At 43.5% G+C, this 19,773-nt stretch overlaps 1 protein-coding gene across 2 annotated transcripts in view; it reads right to left on the reverse strand.

Moving 5' to 3' along the window:
* Positions 1-12,997, reverse strand: part of MYL3 (myosin light chain 3) — a gene marked incomplete at both ends in the record, with an annotated part of 32,831 nt that extends 19,834 nt beyond the window's left edge. For both annotated transcript variants that reach the window (XM_082337260.1, XM_082337259.1), the window contains one exon: positions 12,875-12,997. In XM_082337260.1, coding sequence (XP_082193386.1) covers positions 12,875-12,997 — 123 coding nt within the window. The remainder of the gene's footprint in view (positions 1-12,874) is intronic.
* Between the last annotated feature and the right edge of the window lie 6,776 nt (positions 12,998-19,773).

The following is a 19,773-nucleotide window of genomic DNA, read 5'->3' on the forward strand; positions in this document are numbered from 1 at the left end:
CTGTTGGAAGAGACCTTAAATACCATCTAGTCCAACCCCCCTGCCATGGACAGAGACATCTTCCACTAGATCAGGTTGCTCAAAGCCCCATCCAACCTGGACACTTCCAGGGAAGGGGCATCCACAACTTCTCTGTGCAACCTGTGCCAGTGTCTCACCACCCTCACAGTAAAGAATTTCTTCCTAATAGATAATGTATGCACAACTCACATTCACAGCCATACATATACATTAACCCCTGAGCCAGCCAGCGAAACCAGAAGTGAGAGATGACGGTTTATAAAGGACTGGTATAAATCTGCACCGATCCATTTAAATCTAGAGGCTAGCACCTTTCGGATGTAGAGCACAGACCTTTGGAAAAGTAGGATTAAGATTTTCAGCTGGGATAAATCAGCATGGGTGCACGTGTGACTGGGGGGGTTTATGCTGATTGACCCCCTGCTGGGCATCAATCCATGAGGTGGACAGCATCCATAAGCAAAAGCCACTAAAGCTCTCCTGATCCCTGTTATTAGTGGCAGCAACACCCAGCTGCCTGGCTATGGTTAGGATTCTGGGAAGCAGCTATCTCATCAAAGAGAGCTGGGCTGCAAGCTGACCACATATCCTGAGCATAGCACGATGATTTCGGTTCAAATTTAGTTGAGTCCCTCTTCTCCCTGTCTGCTTTTTTAGGATTCAGGTTACAGCTAGGACAGGGGAGGGAACAAGGCCATGTAAGATGCATGCGTACCATGAGACATGAAATTAAACTCAAGAAGGAAATTTACTTAGGAGGGTAAAAAAAAAAACAAAACATTCTGGAGATTATATTGGCATTGCCCCTCTACTAATATTACATCCATTTCCTTTCCCATATTTCTTTCCACTTCTTTACACTAGCCAGTGTATTATAATTTTATACATACATACATATATATATATATGAAATAGTTAGGAAATATGCTTTGACATTGCTTTGTTGTTGCTGTTTTTAATAATACCTGGGCTTTAACCAATCCTTTTGCCACTTGGAAAACTTACATAAAGTCTAAGCAACTGGTCAGTCCTTGGGCTGGGGAAGGAAAGAAGATGGAGGTGGAGAAGCTCGCTATTAGCCTCGTGTCAGAAAGCCCCATAGTTTGAGACCGTTCAGAGCCGCTACAGCCTTAGGAGAGGCTGGGATGATTTTGGACCCAAAGCCCCAGAGCCTGTGCAGTGAGATAGGCAGGTCTCATCAGCTGGAGCCACGAGGGTAGAGAGGCAGCAGGAGCTCTTCCCATGCTCCTGATCTTGGTGCAGAGCTAACTGGTTACCCCATTTTGGCCAGCCCAGAGCAGGTGTCCACTGCACACCTCTGCCTGAAAATCAGTGTAGATACACTCTGTCTTTTTCTGCTGCCAAGGGGAATTGCTCTGTAGTAGCTTTTAGGTATTTATATCAATCAGCCCTGTTCTTCTAACACATCAAAACCCTTCATGAAAGCCCATCCCAGAGCTATAATTATCACTGTCCCCATTTTGCTGCTGGAGCACGTAAGTGCAGAGATAGGTCTTCATGCAAGGTGACTGCTCCCAAGGTTACAGTTGGGGCTTGCACAAGGAAGCTGAAGGGCTCTTTCACTTGGGAATGCTTTTCATATGGAGATGCAGTGCCCTAGGTGACAGTTTGGCAACCAGCCTGTCCCTGGGAAGGGATGGGGTGCAGGACCAAGAGGGAAGGCAGCACATTATCATTTGGCCCTGAGTCACGTCCCCATCCAACTCACGACCCGTGTGTCTCTGCTTCACGCAGGGAACACCCACCAACACCTTTTTGCATCCTGTCAGCACAGAAACCAGGGAAAAGTGCACCCAGGCACCTCTGCCCGAACACTACGTCTTTGCAAAAGTTAGGGGAAACCCAAAGTTTCTGTTTCTATTAAAAGACACTCTGGCTCTCCACCCCCATCCCTCCTATAGCTACTCTCAACATTTTTTCCCCTTCTACAAGTTAAGATTTAACTGGTTTATGAGAGGAATAAATACTCTGTCTCTACAGTCCAGCTTTCCAGCAACTTGGGAAAAGTTAGCACTTTGGCCAGGGCCTTCTGCATGCTCTGAGCTGTGCATTTAATTTAAATTTAATAGCTATTGCACGTTATACAAATGGCGATTAAAACCATATTGATTGAGGTTTAGCAGCTATGTGAGAAATGCAGATCTTATTACAGAGCTGCTCAGTATCCAGAGTGTGCTTTTAATAACTCCCTGCTCATCAAGGGGCAGATTGGAGAGAGGAAAAGGAAAAGGCAAGGCTGGGAGGCACCGGCTGGAGGGACGATGCTAAGGCTGCGGTCAGGCAGCTCTCACTCGCTTCCCACTTCAGGCACACACGCCCATAGCACAAGATCTCCACACCGATATATTGCTTACTTCCCCATCTATAAATCAAAGAAAACCTACCTTACACACAACTATAGACATGCAAACAAGCCTACAGAGGCCACATCCACACCACGTGCTGGAGAAGCAGAGAAACATGTTGGCTGAGATCTCAGAAGATAAATTTCCGTGGCAAGATGCATTGCCGTAAGGGCTTTCTAGGTCAGGACCTGCTGCAGGGCCACTTGAAAGCCCCAGAAACTGTCAAAACAGGGCTTATTTGTTATTCCCTCATCCCCCCCTTTTCGAAAAGCTGCAAAGTTCATTCGGTGGCAAAGCAGAAATAAACCACCTCTTGTGTCCTACTTTGTCTGAGATAATGACTGACAAGAGAAAACAAACTGGGAAAATAATAACTGCATTGCAATCACCCTGCTGAGAGCAGTGCTAACCCTTTCAAACCAACTCTTCGTTTTTGCACAATTCTTTGCTTTGCACAATTTGCACAATTTCCATGCTTTACATAGAAATGAAAAGCAGGCTGGGAAATATTGCAGAGACAAGGGGTGCATAAATACCAGGGGAGACAGATAAAGATGTGAAACATGCAGGGGTACAAGGGAAAACGTAGGGGGAGGTGAAAAAAACCGTACACACATTTGCAGAAAACCTTACTTTCAATGATTTCAAATGACTTGGCAAAGCTGAGCTACCCTTGGGCAGGGTTACCCAGTGCCACAGCCTTTTCTTCTGTATCAGGGAAATAAAGTTGACAGTGCTTGAGACCCTCTACAGAAATCGTCTTCTTTCCGTGAGAGACTAAGGAAAGTCACGTTCAGAAAATCCCGTTGCACCCCTGCCTCTCAGCGATCCAGATACAGACTCAGAAAGCTGCACACTTCACTGTAAATGTTCCAGGGCCTGAGGATTCAGCAATGCTGCAACTCTGAGTTATTTCAAGTAAAAAAAGAGCAAATGAAACTTGACAGGTTTTCTTCTCTACATCCCTCAGACCAAGCTGAGCTGTTTACAAGGTCTGGTTTTGTACGTCCCTGTGCCTCAGACATCAGACATTGCAGAAAAGTTATTTTTTGGCAACTGCATAACAAAGACTTGAAAGGGGAAACTGCCCAGAAAAATTATTAAAAAAAAAAAAAAAAAAAATCATACTACTACGTATCTTAGGGTGCCACTGAGCAATTTCCAAATTTTGGGGGAAAAAGTCATTTTGATTAAGAATGAAAACAGGTTTGGGTTTTGTGTTCTACTTGATGACAGTTTTAGTTGGAAATGAGGGAGAAAAATTGTTCCAGATTGGTCAAAATGTTCTCTTTTGCCCAAATTGAAGTAATTTCAACCATTAAAAATTTCTGGGTATTTTTTTTATATAAGAAGGAAAGAAGCATCCAAAATTAATAGCTGCTTCAGATCAAAAAAAATCTGAACAGGGAATTAACTAAAAAAAGCTGAAACTAGTAATTTTATTCATCCTTTTCAGATCTTTTTGAAAACTCTTTGCAAAATCTGTTTGTATTTGTAAAATATTCTGCTACCAGCAAACTGCACTTTTCAAGTCTCCCCAAAAAGTATTTTTATGAGAAACGTCATCCAGCTCTACAAACAAGAGAGATATACAAAGATAGCCAGACTTTCGCTGGCCCAGAAAATTCATCTGGAAAGCTCCTTCGATTTCCAGTGCTATTCGGTTTTGGCCCTAAAAATGAGTGGAATATACCACAAAGAAACCCTTTTGCTGTGTTTTGATGCACGCTTGCTCAACATCTTACTATTTCTCCATCACTCTGCATCCTGGCCTGCAGCTCTCGGGGATCACTTATTTTGGGGATGCTACAGCCCCAGGGACTTGAGTCATCCCACATTCCCTCCTCTGATGAAACATTTCACTGGGTAAAGGCTACGAGTTGTTTCCTAATGCTGAAATACCCTTTACACTTTCAGGCACTGATTCATTTCTATCAAGCAAGCTGCCAAATTCATGTCAACCTGGGGCCATCTCTCCGAAGGAAGGGACAGGAGGGAGAAAGGTGCTCTCTCCGCTATTAAAAGCTGCGCCGCAGTGGCCAGCCTGGCTGGGAACGTGCTGTGCTTCCAGAGTGACATGGGCTGTGATAAGTAAAGGAGAGAATAAAAGAGCAGAGTTGCCTTTAGAAGCGTGCTATGGCAGCATGGCATTTTAATTATGCTTATCTCTGGGGTCCATCCAGAAGCACTGAAGAAAATTGCTAATGGGGCATTATAAGCTTGACCATTACCTAATTTTTATATGCAAGGCAGCGTGTCTCAGCCACTGACTCCTGAGAAATACCTGTGGTAGCTGCACACAACAGGCAGGCAGGCTTCGGAGAGGGAACAGAGACTGTGCTGACAGCCCTGACAGCATCCTCCAGCTGAGCCTCCCCTCCCCGTGCACGCTTGTGTGTGTGTGCAACGTGTGTAACGTCAAAGCTCTGCACCCCCCGCTACGCAGAGGGCATGAGGCAGGGTAGGAGAAAGCATCATTTATGGAGGAAAAGTGCCATGCTTCAGACTTTAGCTGTCCTGAATTGGGAGGGTGATGTCTGCAGGAGGATGATCCTCTTCCAGTTCCCACCCAAAGCAATTGCTGCCCACTATGACCTGAAATCCTCAGGTCAGGTTATTCTCAGGAAGGACCACAGGCTACTGAAGTTGGATTCCCCCCAGCTTTGAGGGATGATGGATGGGGAGGGTGCAGGATTTTCTTTCAGACACAATAGAGATTGCTCAGGTTCAGGATCCTGCAGATCTGTTCTCCTCCATGATGAGTCCAGAGCCAGGATTTTGGAGTAGGTCCGTCATTTCTTTTAGAGTAGGGCCTCGGGCAGAATCCCTAACATTCAGCAGCCAATGTCTATACTCTGGAAAAGTCCCCAGACTCATAGAAATCCAAACTAGTGGAGCTATACAGCACCATACAAAACAGATAGTTTTACTGGCTTGCATCCAAGCACAGTCCAGCTCTACTGGTGAGCACCAAGTATTTGCAGTTCTCTTTAGTTGGGGCACAAAAATGAGCTGCCAGGGCTCTTCGCTGCATCCAGATCATGGCTTCAGTGTCCTTACTGTTCAGTGGGCTCTCTTCTCTGCCACTGCTTTATTCAATCTACCTTAGATGCTCATCTTCAGGTGAAATAAATGAACTTCTGAAAGTGCCTGTTTCTCTTTAGCAACTGTAATGGGAGCCAGAAGAGCTCAGCCTTGAATATCTAACTTGTAGATGTCTGAAATACGGCAGGTGAATCCCACTTTTTTTCTTACTTTCTGTCTTTCTCATCAGGCCCAAAATGCTTTTCCCTAATCAAAATCTTTGGGCTCAACAGAGCTCATCTGGGTTAAAATCTGCATATAGGATGCCAGATTAGATGATTAAACAGCCTTGAGCTCTATGACAAGTACTCGCCACAATCAGTGACATGAAATTCTAATAGATCATGCAGGAGCCTTTGGCCTCCTTCACTTATCCCCATATTTTTATTTGGTGTAGGCTGAGCAGGGCAGAGGACGCTGATTATCCTGGTTATTCCAATTGAATGGTATTTCTCCTATTTTATTCTTTTCTGGCTCTTCTTCTGTGCCTATCCCAAGGGTATCATCTAAGCTAAATGTCTAGGTTCCCTTCCTAGAAGCCAGGCTGGCCTTTTTCCACTTTCAAATAAAGATCCAACCTATCCTAAGACAGATATCTGGTATTCAAAATAGATGGCATCTGCAATCTTCCTTTGGAGTTACTGCAGTTTGTACTGTTATTATGCTGCAAAGGCAGTTGTCTCTATGCGTCTGAAGATATTTTGCCAGATCAATGCAATTTTTGAGCACATACCTAAGAGGCATTCATCACTCTCTAAATTAAAAATAAATCACAATAAGCTTACAAAAGTTCTCACACCTTGCCAGAGCACCGGTCCATAGCACCAACGGTGAGTCAGAGGCAAATCCCATTAAACGCAAAAGGAAAAATTTCCTACTGACTCCCACGAGCTTGCAATGGGGTCTCTTGTCTTTGCTAAACTTTTAGTCGTTTTTGCCTGGGGCCTCCTCAAGACTCCCTGCTCAAATTTCTCTGTGCTTGAAAGGCTCAGGAAGAAACCACTGAGAGAAAGAGGCCCAGCATGGGTTTGGTTTAGCCTGGCAGGTGTCTGCCCGCTTCAGAAACCTTCAAATATGTAAGCACAGGAGGGAAATTGCTCTCTAAAAGTATTTCTGCCAAGATGCACTGTAGGCCAATAATAATAATGGTGATGACAATGGGAATATGTAGCACCTGTAAGGAATGAAACCAAGGGAAAAAACAGGTTGGAGAGAGAAAGATGAGAGCGTGTTGGGGGGTTGAACGCATATGGTGGCCACCTTCAGCTGTCTTGGTGCCTGATCTTGGAGGCTCAGGTATACACGTGTAAAGAGTTCCCACATCATTCTCAAGGAAGACTTGGCCAAACTCTCAATGAGATCTAATATCCTGACAGGTTTCAAACTGGGAAAAGACCTGCATCCCCCCTACATCTGACTAAAACATAACACGATTTCTTCATCCAAACTGGATATGGTATGTGTGCCCTGCATGAGATATCCAGACAGGCTTTCTTCTGAATCGGACAAGCCAAAGTTGGGATGCCCTTAGTATGCCCCAAGTCATCATCTACTCCGAGACTCAAAAAAATGTTCCCCCCACTGAGTGCTGTGCTGCCCTGTGTGGGTGGCTCAGGCACAGCTCTGTACCGCCTTCTACCTGACGCACTGTTGACATAGATGTGCTTTGCTACCATAAAGCAGGGGTGAAACAGATTGGTGAATGGCTTTGAAGAAACCTGCTCCTGTTGGCTCTGCACCAGAGGGAAGGGGCTCTTCAATATGCTGATTGAAATCATGCCTGTGCTAGGACGTCCTAACCTTGGCCCAGCAAATGGCTTTTTCTGGCAAGAAAAGCCCCTCTCTTTCCTATGCAACGCCTGTTGTGTCATGCTTTCCATGGGTCTATGTTGCAAAGGACCTTACACACATGCCACCAGCCAGCTACAAGGTCATCAGCTGCTGAGCCTTGCACACCAGAAGAGATGTGCACCCATGAGCTCATACCGTTTCCCTCATGCATCCAGATAAAATACTTCTTTTGCACACCCCAAATCTCTCCCAAGTGGGCCAACACACCAACTTACTTATCCACAAAGAAGCCTTTTTGCCTACAAAACCCTTCACCCCTACACACACACACACACACACACACACACACACAAACACTCCCCTCTCTTCTTACAGAAGTCAGGGATGTAGCTAAATTCCTCTCTCTGAATAAGAGGTACATTCAAGACCTCTCACACAGCTACAAAACTTCAAGAAATCAGGGCACACACCCCACGGCTATGGATTACACACAAACTCCTCAAAAACGTGGCTACAAAACCTCTGTCTCACACACGTACCTCTTCATACACAAAGGCACGAAGGTGTCATATGCTGCTTCACCCTCACTTGTACACACATAAACTGAATTTCTTTAATACAGCCACATGTTTAACAGAGCATTTTTTCACTCTCATGCACACTGAAGCAACACATTTACCCAACAAACAAAATCCTTTTTATCCACAAACTCCTGCTTTTTCAGTCCCCCATCTAAGCCCTTCTCGCAGGTATGTCCAATATTAACTCCTGTACGTTTCTCCCATGTTGAAGCTCACTCTGAAATAGTCATTTCAGTCACTTCAGTCCAGAATAAATTCTTCAGCAAGGCATCAAAACTGCTCTGACAATCTCACCTAGCAGGACATTTGTTGTTGAAATGGGATTTCTCTCCTTGAAAATCAATCCATCTCCCCCAAGAGACGTTGGCTTCCCTTCCCCCAGACTGCAGCCGCCCTGACCTCTGCTCAGCCCTGCTTCACGCTGCGGCGGAGGCTCGCACGTGCACGCCTGCACGTTTGCCTGTCTACGACCCTGCCGTCGCACTGTGGCACGCTTGGTGCTTTGGAGCTGAACAGACAAGTCTGGCAGGGTCTCATCTTTACTGGTGCTGCATGATGCCTGAGTATTTCCCTCCTGGCTGCTCCCGTCCCAGATGCTCTTACATTTTTTCTTGCAGAAAAAGGGAAGAAGCTTTTATTTTTTAGTATCTCTGCAGATGTTCAGAAGCCTGCAGGGCTTTTTAGGGAGAACAGGTTTCAAATGGCTTCAAGATCACAGTACTCCACAAAAATAAACGATGACTGGTTTTTTCCCCAGGCACCTGTATTACTGCATGCTGCTACAATAAGCATATCAAGTGATGACACGGGAAAATGTGGTTATTAAGGATAACTCTATATGGTAAGCCGTGTCCCTTCCAGGTCCTCACACCAGCTGTCTCTCTGTGGCCTTTTTGTACCCAGGACTCACTGGACTTTGGGCACACATCATCTCGGCTAACTTTAGCTGCTGAAATGTTGGCACCCAAATACCTGTCTCATCTCCCTTTATCAACAGATCAGCTCCTCCCAAGGGTGACTCAATCCATCCTGATATAGGTGTTTAGCACTGCTGCAAGGGATAAACCTCTAGAAAGTTTCTCTCTGCTGATTATAGATGATCTGTTTAAGATCAATGATCAGCTTTCCAATGGTTAGAGCTAGATGAGCCAGTCCCACTTTCTGTGTCCATAACAATAAAAGATGAATCCTGGTTTGCATCAGCCTTACTGTTTTTCAGGAGAGCAGAATATATTTCTGCCAAAATGTGCCCCCCTGCTAAAAGACAGCATTCAGGTGGAAATGAACTAGATAGATGGAAAAGACAACCTTATTGCTACAAAATCTCTTCAGGACAATCTTTTCCCCAAAGTAAAGAGGTTCAGGGGCCATTCTAGAGAAACATTTTCTTAAAACAAGACTTCCTCATGGACTCAGCCAAACTCTTACAGAAAAACAGATACACAAAACCGCCCAAAAGCTCTTGTCTATGAGTTGCAAACAACATTCAATCGCACCCAATCTACTTTGAAATTTTCTAAATACTGTGCCAAATTCCGTGGGAATGTATATGCAAGTAACATTAAAATTTTGGAATAACTGCATTTACTTAAGGAGAGGTACCTCACGTTGAGGCCACTGTAACTGACATCCCAATACAGACCCAATACAGACTGAGACCGTGAAGCGGCAAGAAAAAGACAATGGGAAAATCTAATGTGATTCTGGAGTGCAAAATAAGGCTCTTAGACCATTACCGCAACAGCAGACTACAAACAGTCAGGAAAATTGAAACAAGAAGTACTTTTCTCTTCCACAGAAATATTTTCATTTTGAGACTTTTTAGTGTCTAAAAAAAAAGTTTAAAAATTCCAAATACAAAATTGCACAATAAGGTCTGAGAATAAATATTGATAATTTGAGACGTTCCCATCAAAAGATGCATTTTGATCATTTTTAACATTTTGTTTTGACACAAGTTTGTTTTCCTTACCTTTTTTTAACTATAGATTATCTTCCACATGAAAACAAGAACGAGTTTCATCCTGGAATGCAGAAATGGGGTGTTTGGAGAATTTCAAAACTCATTAAAGCATTTTTTTCAAATGTTGTACAATGATCTAGGGAGGTATTCTGATCTACACCAGATGGCCTGAGCTCCACCAGAGCTAGGTTTATGGAACAGGAAGCCGTATATTTGCCAGACCAAGCCCTTGTGCACAAATAGCTCCAATTTTGACAAAAGCATTTTTGATGAAAAACATTTAATTGAAAAATTCCCAGGAAAACTTCTCTAGATAATATCATCTCCCCTTGCTACGAGCTCTGGAAAAAAAAAAAAAAACAGACAGACCCAAACCCTGCATCTACCAATGCTTTCCCTAGTCCAATTTTGTACATAGTAGATAATGGAATAGTGCCTGCAGAGATGAAGAGACGTTATCACAGGAGTACTGGATTTACTTATTTTTTAGTAACTCAATCTATATTTTGTATCACTCTAAAAAACATGATAAGAGTCCATAACTGCAAATTGCAGTAGAGGGAAAAATAAGAATTTGCATGAATAAGTGTGCAGAGTGAGTAAGTTTAAAAAAAAATGTAGAAATGAATTGGTTTCAAATCCCATTTGGATGAAAACGTATTTGATGATTTTGAAATTGTGGTGACTGCAAAGATGCATGACTATTTTTTGAGTGGTACCGGTTTGGAGTTTGGGGTTTGGGGTTTTTTTAATAACAACTCATCTTTCTACTGGACTGAGCTGCCCTTCATACCACAATGTCATAGTATCCCAGCTGAATATTACCACAATGTCATGGCATCCCAGCTGAAGGTATCTGTGCCCTCTAAGAGAAGTTGTTGCAATTGCCCCCTCCTCCTTTTACAGTGCAGGAATGTTAAGTACAGAGACATTAGCAGAGAGCTGGATCCCACCACGTACCCGTTGCCCAAGGTCACAGTGGAAGTCCTTCTCAGAGCACAGCACTAACTCTGGTGTCATTATTCCAAAAACTAGCCCAAAACCGAATTCCTTGTAATCTGACTTCTTCTTGATATAGTTACAAATGATTTCTTTTTTTTTCACCAGTATTTAAACTGAAAGATTTTCAAGGTCTTTATGATTCAAGGAAGAACAAACCCACTTTCAGTGCTTCCTTTGTTAGAAATCCCCAGCTGCAGGAGTCAGTCCCATGTGGAAGAAGCAATTGGTTTCAGCAGCCTGTGATTTACAAGCCACCCATGAGACCTGTTGCAGTGTGCTCAGGAGGCACACTGAAGAGAGAGAGTAACTTATTCCTTTTTCTCACATAGTTTCTGTGTTTTCCTGAGGTGGAAACTACTTTTTGAGCTAACAAGAGAGGGTCCCAGAAACATTTATCCCTTGCCTCAGCTCTGAGGAGCTGCTGCCGTGGATGGCAGATCTCTGTCCACTTTCCTCTTTGGCATTATCTAGTCTTGTCTCATGTCCTATGGCTCACCTTAAACACAGGTGATCACCAGAACTCCCCTGTTGGTTGCTCAATTTCTTGTAAGAAACAGGAAAGAATCTGGCTGCTTTAAACTAATCAACAAAATAATGCTCATTTACATCCAGTCATGTCTGCTCCAAAGCCCCATGAGAAAGAAACCTGTGAGATGCTGCAAAGCTCCTCTTTTTTTCCCCAAGGGCAACGCCTTTTCCCAAAGGACAATTCCAAAAGGACAATGCCTTGCAAAGAAATCCTGCTATGTCTTGTAGTGTCTAACCGTCATGGGGTATTTACTGTGCAAACAATATGGGAAAGTTGTTCCTAAAGAAGCATGCAGGGGTCTCTGACGTTGCCTGTGAACGTGTGTGGCGCAGAAGGAGCAAAAGGGAACTAGTAATTTTTAGGTCTTTATTTGTTTATAGCATTTTTATAAGTCAAGAGGTCATTCTTTGATAGTCCATTTCATGGTCATTTCCACAGAAATATATAATTTCTTTCTCCTTACCATTCTCCGAGAGAAATTTCTTTTGAAATAAATTTTCAGATAACTGCTGAAGGGTCAATTCCCATGGAAAAAAACATTTCAAAGAGAAACAGATCTCCAGCTTCATTTCACTGGAATTACCTACTTCACAGCTTTAAAATCTTGGGTGTTTCCTAAACATTGGCAGTTCCCTGTCAATGGAGTGGTTCACTAAAAGGGCAATGTGATGCCAGTTAGGCAGGTCAGGATTAATGACCCCAAATTCTCTCAAAACCTATTTCTGAAATGGCCTTCAAAACACAATATTGTCCTCACACATTTAAGCAAGACTTCAGCAAACCCTGCTGAGATTAGCAGTGACTCTTTGCAGCAGAGACTTCCCTAAAGGAGAAGGAGGAGGCGAAGGCTCATGCTCTTTGGAGGAATCCTTGGGGCAGAACCTGCGAGCAGCAGGTCATTCAGGAAACCTGGATTTTTGCCCAAGTTTCTCTCTGCCTTCCAAAACACACACATAAGCACACAGTTCCTTTGCCATTCAGTTGGGCTTTTCTGGAAAACCACAGGAGGTGTCACTGGCTCACTTTAAGGAAGTCCCAGGCTGGTGATGTCTACCAAAGTGGTGCATTCCAGGCAGAGAGGAATGAATTCAACCCATGCTCCAAGCCCGCTCCAAGCCCACAATCTAGTCTTGGCCATTGGTTAGTCAGTGGTCAGCCCTGAGTACAGTCAAGCCTTCCCGGCATCTACCTGCAATACTGCCAGCAGAAGAGCAATAAGTTTCCCACTGAGGTCAGTGAAGCTTGTATGCAATAAAATTTGCTACTTTGGGGATAAGAAAGGACAAATAGGTCTGAACATCCTCAGATAAAGTAAGATTCAGCTTTTAGCTTCTCTGTTTAGCAGAGCCCCCAGTGACTTTGCTCCCACTCTTACTCCACCTGTGGCAATTGCCTTTGCCACTCACTTTCTGCTCAAAACCAAGAGCTATTTTTGGAGAATGTCATCTCGCAGCACTGAATACACCACCACCAGAACCACCACCAACCCAAGCCCCACCAGCCTGCTTCCTCCCATTCCAGGTCAAAAGATACGTACTTTAATAGAAGCTGGGTTAAATTCAACTTCTTTTTTGGGTTCTGGTTCTGCTGGTTTAGGTGCTGGTTTGGGTTCTTCCTTCTTAGGTTCGGCCTTCTTAGGTTCGGGCTTCTTTGGAGGCATGTTGGTTTGCTGGTGGGCTGCTTTAGAAAGGGAGAGAAGGAGACAGACAGACAGACGGGAAAGAGGTGGCTGCTGCAGGAAAAATCACCAGCGCACACAGGTCTTTATCCCTGTCCAGTCTCTTGAAGTCACACATTGTGTCACTCTCAGACCTGTCACATGCCAGAGCTTACAATAGGCCACTGCTATAAAAGGACAAGACATTTACCCGGCTATTTTAGAGCCATCGGATATGGCATTGTTGCGATTAGCACTTAAATGGAAAGAGAGTTTGGGGGTTTTAGGGCCGAGGCTGGCACTGGGTCAAACATTTTTGGTGTGCGTGTGCATGCGTGTACGTGTACGCGTACATGTATAAGGGGGAGGTCCCATCGATGGGTTTTATCCTCCCCAGAGCGATGCTGACACTTACCCTCCCAGCTCACTCGCTGCAGTGTCTCTCTTTCAGCCTGGACGGCACCCCTGGCCTTTGTTGTGCTGCGGTTCGTTAAAAGACAAGCACAGATTTATATTTAGACATGAGGATAGAACTATATGGGAGGTTGACCATCAACATGTCAGCTAGAGCAGGGGAGAATTCATGCCTCAGATCACACACTGGTCTTCTCCTGGGAAGGTGCAAAGAACCAGTATTGCTTATAGCAGAATGCACCTAAAACACACTCGTGCGTACGCACGCGCACACACACACACACACGGTCTGGGATCGCACTGCGTGTCTGTAAGTACATCCTCATGGCTGAGATTTTCCGGACCATTTTAGGGACTTGAATGCCAAATTCCTATTAAAATAACTAAGATAAGGGTATCCATTTGAAGCTTTTCTAATCCTAGCCTCACTTTGATTTAAATAACCCCCCTTCGAAGCAAAGCAGATTTAACAATTTTCAGATCTGCATTTGCTTACGTCATTTTTCTAAATCAGGAGGTCACTCTGAGACACGGTCACTTCCACATTGCCTAGATTTTTTTTTTTTTTCCAAAAAAAACCATCATCCCCTGTAACAAGACAACCACCCACTAAAACACAATGTATTTGAAAAGGGGATCTATGCTGGCATTTCAAATAAATATCAGTTGAATCATAAATCTCTTTGTTTTACTTACTACATCAGCCTGATAATCTACCATTCAAACCCCTTTGAGACCTGCTTTTCCCGACACCGCTGTCAGCCTGACCCCCCAGTGCCTGTCTCTCTGCACTCCTCGGTTCCCCGAGTGGCTTTGCTGGAAGAATGCTTGTGCTTTATCCTGCCCACCTGCTCCCAAATCATGGCACATCCCTTACTGGCAGTACACAAGCAGCTTTGAAGTGTGACATGAATACTACGCAGAAAGCTGGCCACCCCCGTTAAGCTGCTGTCTCCCCCATGGCTTCAGCAAGTGAAAACAGTTGGGGATCCTGGAGAGACTGGAGGGGGAATGGAGAAGGGCTGAGCTTTGTGTCTGTGCACCATAGTGTGCAGTTCCAGGTCCTACCTGAATGAGAGCCTGCTTTCTGATTCCAGGTTTCAGGCAATTCCACAGTATTTATTACAGTAATAAATGCATCACTTCAATAGCGTGATTGTCACAGTAATGGTAATTTGTGCCTTTTGGATAAAGGGAAGCAAATCTCATTCCTCTAATCAAAGAGGACATTTTGGGAACATTGTCTGTGACAGGAGCCTTGAGCTGCTTCTGACCAAGCTGGTGAGGTATTTTGGTGTTTCAGTGTTTCAGGGACAGCCTAGAGAACTGCATTTTTCCCTGCAGTGTGTCACCTTCCAGGAAACTCAATTCTCATCAATGCCGGTAGTAGAGAAGGGATGTGTCTCCATTAGAAGCTTTGCAGAGATCTGTCTACTCACTCTGCCCAGACCAGACTCTAGTCTTGCCAATTCTCTTCAGTTCACAAAAGCCACAAGACCCACTCTGATGGAACCCACCAGTCCCAATCCATGTTTGTGTGGTCACCTGGGGAAGACGTTTCTGATGGCAGCTTACCAACATATTGATCTACTCACTGTAACCAGTGCAGCCAGGGGAGCAGTTCAGCTTCCCTAAGTTAGAAACGTATATTGGGTCCCTGGGTTATAAGGTGGGATTTGTTTGCATTGGAAATGCAACAGCGATGCACTAGATGACCCCACCTGGCCTTCAGCTGCAGTTGCAGAAGGGCCTCAGTCTCCCATAGGGTTTGTGCCATAACAGCATACCTGCCAGTTCCATACGTGTCTCAGACACCATAGGGTATCAGAAATGGCTCTAGAAACACTTATGTAGGCAAATTAATCCCATCCCCTGTGAATCATTAAACTACAGGACACCCACACGATTCTGGAGAGGCCATTGCAGGCAGAGGCGTCTCAAATGACACCAGATACTTGCATTTAAGCAACTGAGTGAAGCCATAGATACCTACGGCTGAAAGAGATGCATCACCCTCACACTGAATATATGGACTAGATCTCTGTTGACTGTGATGGGAGCAGAGCCACACAGTTCACATAAAGATATTTACATTGTAGACACCTATATTAAGTGAGATGAACCCTACCTGGGCCGAATTCCATCCTTTGAGATTTCCTTCATGTTGCAAAGCCCTGGAGTACAGGTTTTTCTGCAGGTTTCTATTTCTCATTTGCCCATTTTCTGCCCAGGGCAAACAAGAATTAAGTGTGGAAAGTGTCTGATGTCCCTGCTGATCAGAATATGTGATCCCTGTAAACTTTGCGAGCTGTAGATATTTCTGCAAAGAAATAACAGAAATCATGCATTGTTTTCATGCCCTGTAAAAAGTTTTGCTGCATTGATTTCTGCATTGAAATGAGTCATGGCTGGAGAATTGTAAGAGCTTTCTACAGACCCAAAGAAATACCAGGGAGCAATTTCACCATGTTCCCCCACGACAGACTTCTCGATTGACATCGCAGGAGCCAGCACAGACCCAGGAAATTCTGGGTTCTGCTAATTCAAAGCAGCAAAACTGTAGTGCAAATTAGCGTGTGTTCTGAGAGCAGCCGTAACCACGAGGACAGCATCCAAGCAGGCACCAGCCTGAGCACATGAGTGTGTTTTACACAACATTTGAAAAAGCCACCAGGTCTTATTCCTGAACTGAAAACAGCGCTGGAAAATATCAGGCAATCAAGATGCCAGCAGCAGCTCAACAGCAGCTTGGGATCTTGTCACCTCCACCTCTGCGAGATAAGAAGAGACCATAAGAACAAGGAGAGTCATATTTCACTTTCTCTTCCGAATTCCACAAATCAGCCATGGTTGTGGGGTTTGCTGGTGGGTTGGTTTTTTTTTTTTCCCCTCAGCTGTCCTCTGAATAAAAAGACATTAGCGAAGTAGCAGCAAAGATGATCCAGAAAGGTGGCTGAAAGCTCACCTCAGTCTGATTCTCAGCCAAAATTCAGTAGTCATACTCTCATACAAAGTTTATCTCAATATGTGTTTTTGTATATTCATGATAAATTATATTCACGATACAGCTGGCTTGACACAGTTCACTGAAAATATCCTTTGCACTTCTGTCAAAATCAAAGTGGCTGCAGTATCCTGCCACTTTTTGTAAATTGTCAGTTCTGTTTGGAGGGGAGGCTTCTGGCAATGCTAAAAAATCCCACTTAAATACTTCGGGATTTTATTCAGTCTCCTACCTGTCTGTTCCTCTTCTACACCCATGGCACATTCCCTCCTGAGTGCTGTTTAGTTTATTTGTGTAGACCTATTGATGACTAAAATACTCTAACGGATCAGCCCTTTCTCACAGCTTTAGGCAGTTCTTCACTTTGCTTTTTCATCACAACGTAGCATAGATGGCAGGCAACAGCCCCATCTATGCGATTACTGCATATATGTATGCTTATCTTTATTTAAATATACAATGTCAAGGCAAAACAGGGAGGTACGGTATGCGTTCTAAGTACCTTCAGGGCTGGCTAACCACTGCTGGGTGGATGTCTTGGATCAATTCCATGGATTAAAGATACTCCAATGCCCTGTAAATCCTTCTGCAAACAGCCAAATCAATGCAGCTAATCTTGCCCTAAATCCCCCATTCATCTCTTCCATGAGAATCCCTAGAGGCCCAGCAGCTGCAAAAAAACCCTGACCAAAAATCCCTCTTCCTATTAATAGGTTTTGAAGGGCAGGGGGTGGGGGGGGAGTGCTCTTCAATTTTTCAGTCAAGCTCACAACAGATGTTAGCAGCAGATCTCAGTGCCAAAAAGCTATTCCAGAGTCACCCTAGAGTCCTACACGAGCGGCTGGGCTAGCTGTGAATTTTCTAAAATTCTCTTGATCATCAGGGTATGATAATTTTCTCCTGAGACATGGACCGGGACCATCCTCAAAGAGAACAGAGCTCATCAAGACATTTCCCACAGAAAAAAAATTGGATTTAAGAACCAGAAAAATAGAATATAAGTGAAAACAAAATATTCTGGCCAAAATCTGAATTGTTTAAATTTGGGAGTACTGCCATGGTGCCTCATGATTCTCTGGTCCTTCATAAGTCTGTCTGTCCAGTTTTACTGGAATCATAGAACAGCCCAGGTTGGAAGGGACCTCAAAAGATCATCTGGTCCAACCTTTCATGGGAAGGGGAGCCTAGATGAGATTATCGAGCAATCTTACTCCATTTTCGGCAATTTGCCACACTCCCCCTCAGACCAAGTAGAGGAGATTGTATAGAGAATGCGAATTGCCTCTTTCTGAGGAAAATGATGACCTGAGAAAAGTTAACAATTTTCATGAAATAGTGTTGTGGGACATTTGAACTGAACTATTTGAGGCCAAAACATATCAGTTTTCAGATATCTGACTTCACAACAGAATAACACCCCCCCGCACAAGTAGGTTGGGGGTTTTTTCCTGTTAAAAATAAAAATAAAATTAATCTTTGAGTTTAAACTTCAATTCTCTCTTCAGAAACAACCATTGATGGAAACTCTCCAGACATCTTTAAATGAGAAGTTGAGAGCACATCAAAGATGTTCTCTCTCCAACCAAAAGTGGTTGTGCAACTTTTCCCAATAAGGAATGCTGTCCTTAGAGTTGTAAGATGGCCACAGCTTGAGTGTCTTCCCCAGAGAACAGAGAAAAAGTGTTTTTAGAAGATTTGCAAGCAGACGACAATTTATTTTTCTGCTTCTTCAGTCCCCAGCACAGCAGATGTGTTGTCAGCTGTTGATGAAGAAAGCAAGCTCCAAACCACATCTGCTCATATGCTACTCAACTTCTGTACTTTAATATAACCAAGTTATAAACAGAAAGTCAGAAATTTTCAAACAGCGGTGGCATTTCAAAGATAGTTAATGAAAAAGAAGAGAAAAGAAAGAGAAAAAAAAGAGAAAAAAAAGAGAAAAAAAAAAAAAAAAAGAAAAAGAATACCAGACAGGGAACTTCCAAGAAATCTCTTTCTCTCCCTACTTTTTGTCAGCTGTAGAATTCATCAGTTTTTCCATCCATGCCTTAACACCTGAGTCGTTAAAACAAGACAAGATATGGGAAGGAAGAACAGAAGGGGTTGTATCCACTTGGAGAGAGAGGGATGTGGTGGGCCAACTGAGGGGGTGTACATCTGATGGGAAGCTGCTGTGAGGAAAGGTGGAGGAGGACAGAAATAAAGGTAAAAAAGAGAATTTTCTCTGAGATTACTGTTGCTGCTCCCAATTTCCTCAGGGTGAATTGTCTGACCGATATTACCACTGCTCCCTATAGGAATATCAGCTCAAAAGAAGAGCAAATGCCTGCCTTTGGACCAAGTCTTCAGCTGCTATAAATCAGTGAGTTCCACTAACTTCAATGGAACTATGCTGATTTATACCAGCTGTGCATATGGACCAGAATAGTAGATTGTCTGGCAGTAACCATCATTTACTTTCTGACTATTGGGATCAGGAGAACACATGTTTGCTCTTCATCAGGCTGGGGTGGAGGACGGGAAAAAAAAGAAAAGACAAAAAAAAGCTGAACCTATACAGAAAATGTAACATTGAAGATACCAAGCAGCAAAGCAGCACTGGTGACACAAAACCCAGTGAAAATGTGTTCTTGCTCTTGCTACATGTGGGATTTAGTAGAAAATTAGTATATAATGGATCCTGAGACTATTTAGGTACCATGGGACGAGGAACAGAAATTAAATTCTTTCTGTGTTACAGCCTTAGCAAACTTTTTAAGTCCTGATGCAGAGACAGTAAAAGTCTGCAAAAATCAACAGGTTCCTTCAGCTGATTGTTGAAAGTAAAAAGTGTTACAAGTCAATTAAAAGGACTAATTAGCAGCTATTTTGCAGACTTCATGATACCCTACTTCTTTTAAGTATGGATTTTTATGTTCTTCAGAAAATCATCTAATTCCTATTAGAAATGTTAGGGGAGAGTGATGTCATTTAACTTCAGCATCAATGAAATGTCTAGCTTTTAGACAAGTGATCAGCTGTGCCTTTTCTTTGTCAAAATGAAGAAACACTCCTAGATGGTGTTTTTTTCCTAATTTTGGTCTTTATATAAGGTAGGATGAATGTCCTTCTAGACTTTTCTTTCACTATATGTATTGGCAAAGGAAGTCCCAGCCATTCACATTGGAGGCTTAACTTTCACATGCTTAAAGTAAGGAAATTCCACATTTCCATACTCGTACAGCCCATTTCATCCCCAGTAGGATATTTCAATTTTCTTTTCAGGAAAGGAATAAAATAATGCATTCCTTTATTTCCAAAAGGAGTATACCTACCCCCAGCCTCTATCCATCACAGGATTTTATGCCTTTGTCTCTGGTTC

Source organism: Platalea leucorodia (assembly GCF_965183815.1).
Source record: "Platalea leucorodia genome assembly, chromosome: 1".
Lineage (NCBI taxonomy): Eukaryota > Metazoa > Chordata > Aves > Pelecaniformes > Threskiornithidae > Platalea > Platalea leucorodia.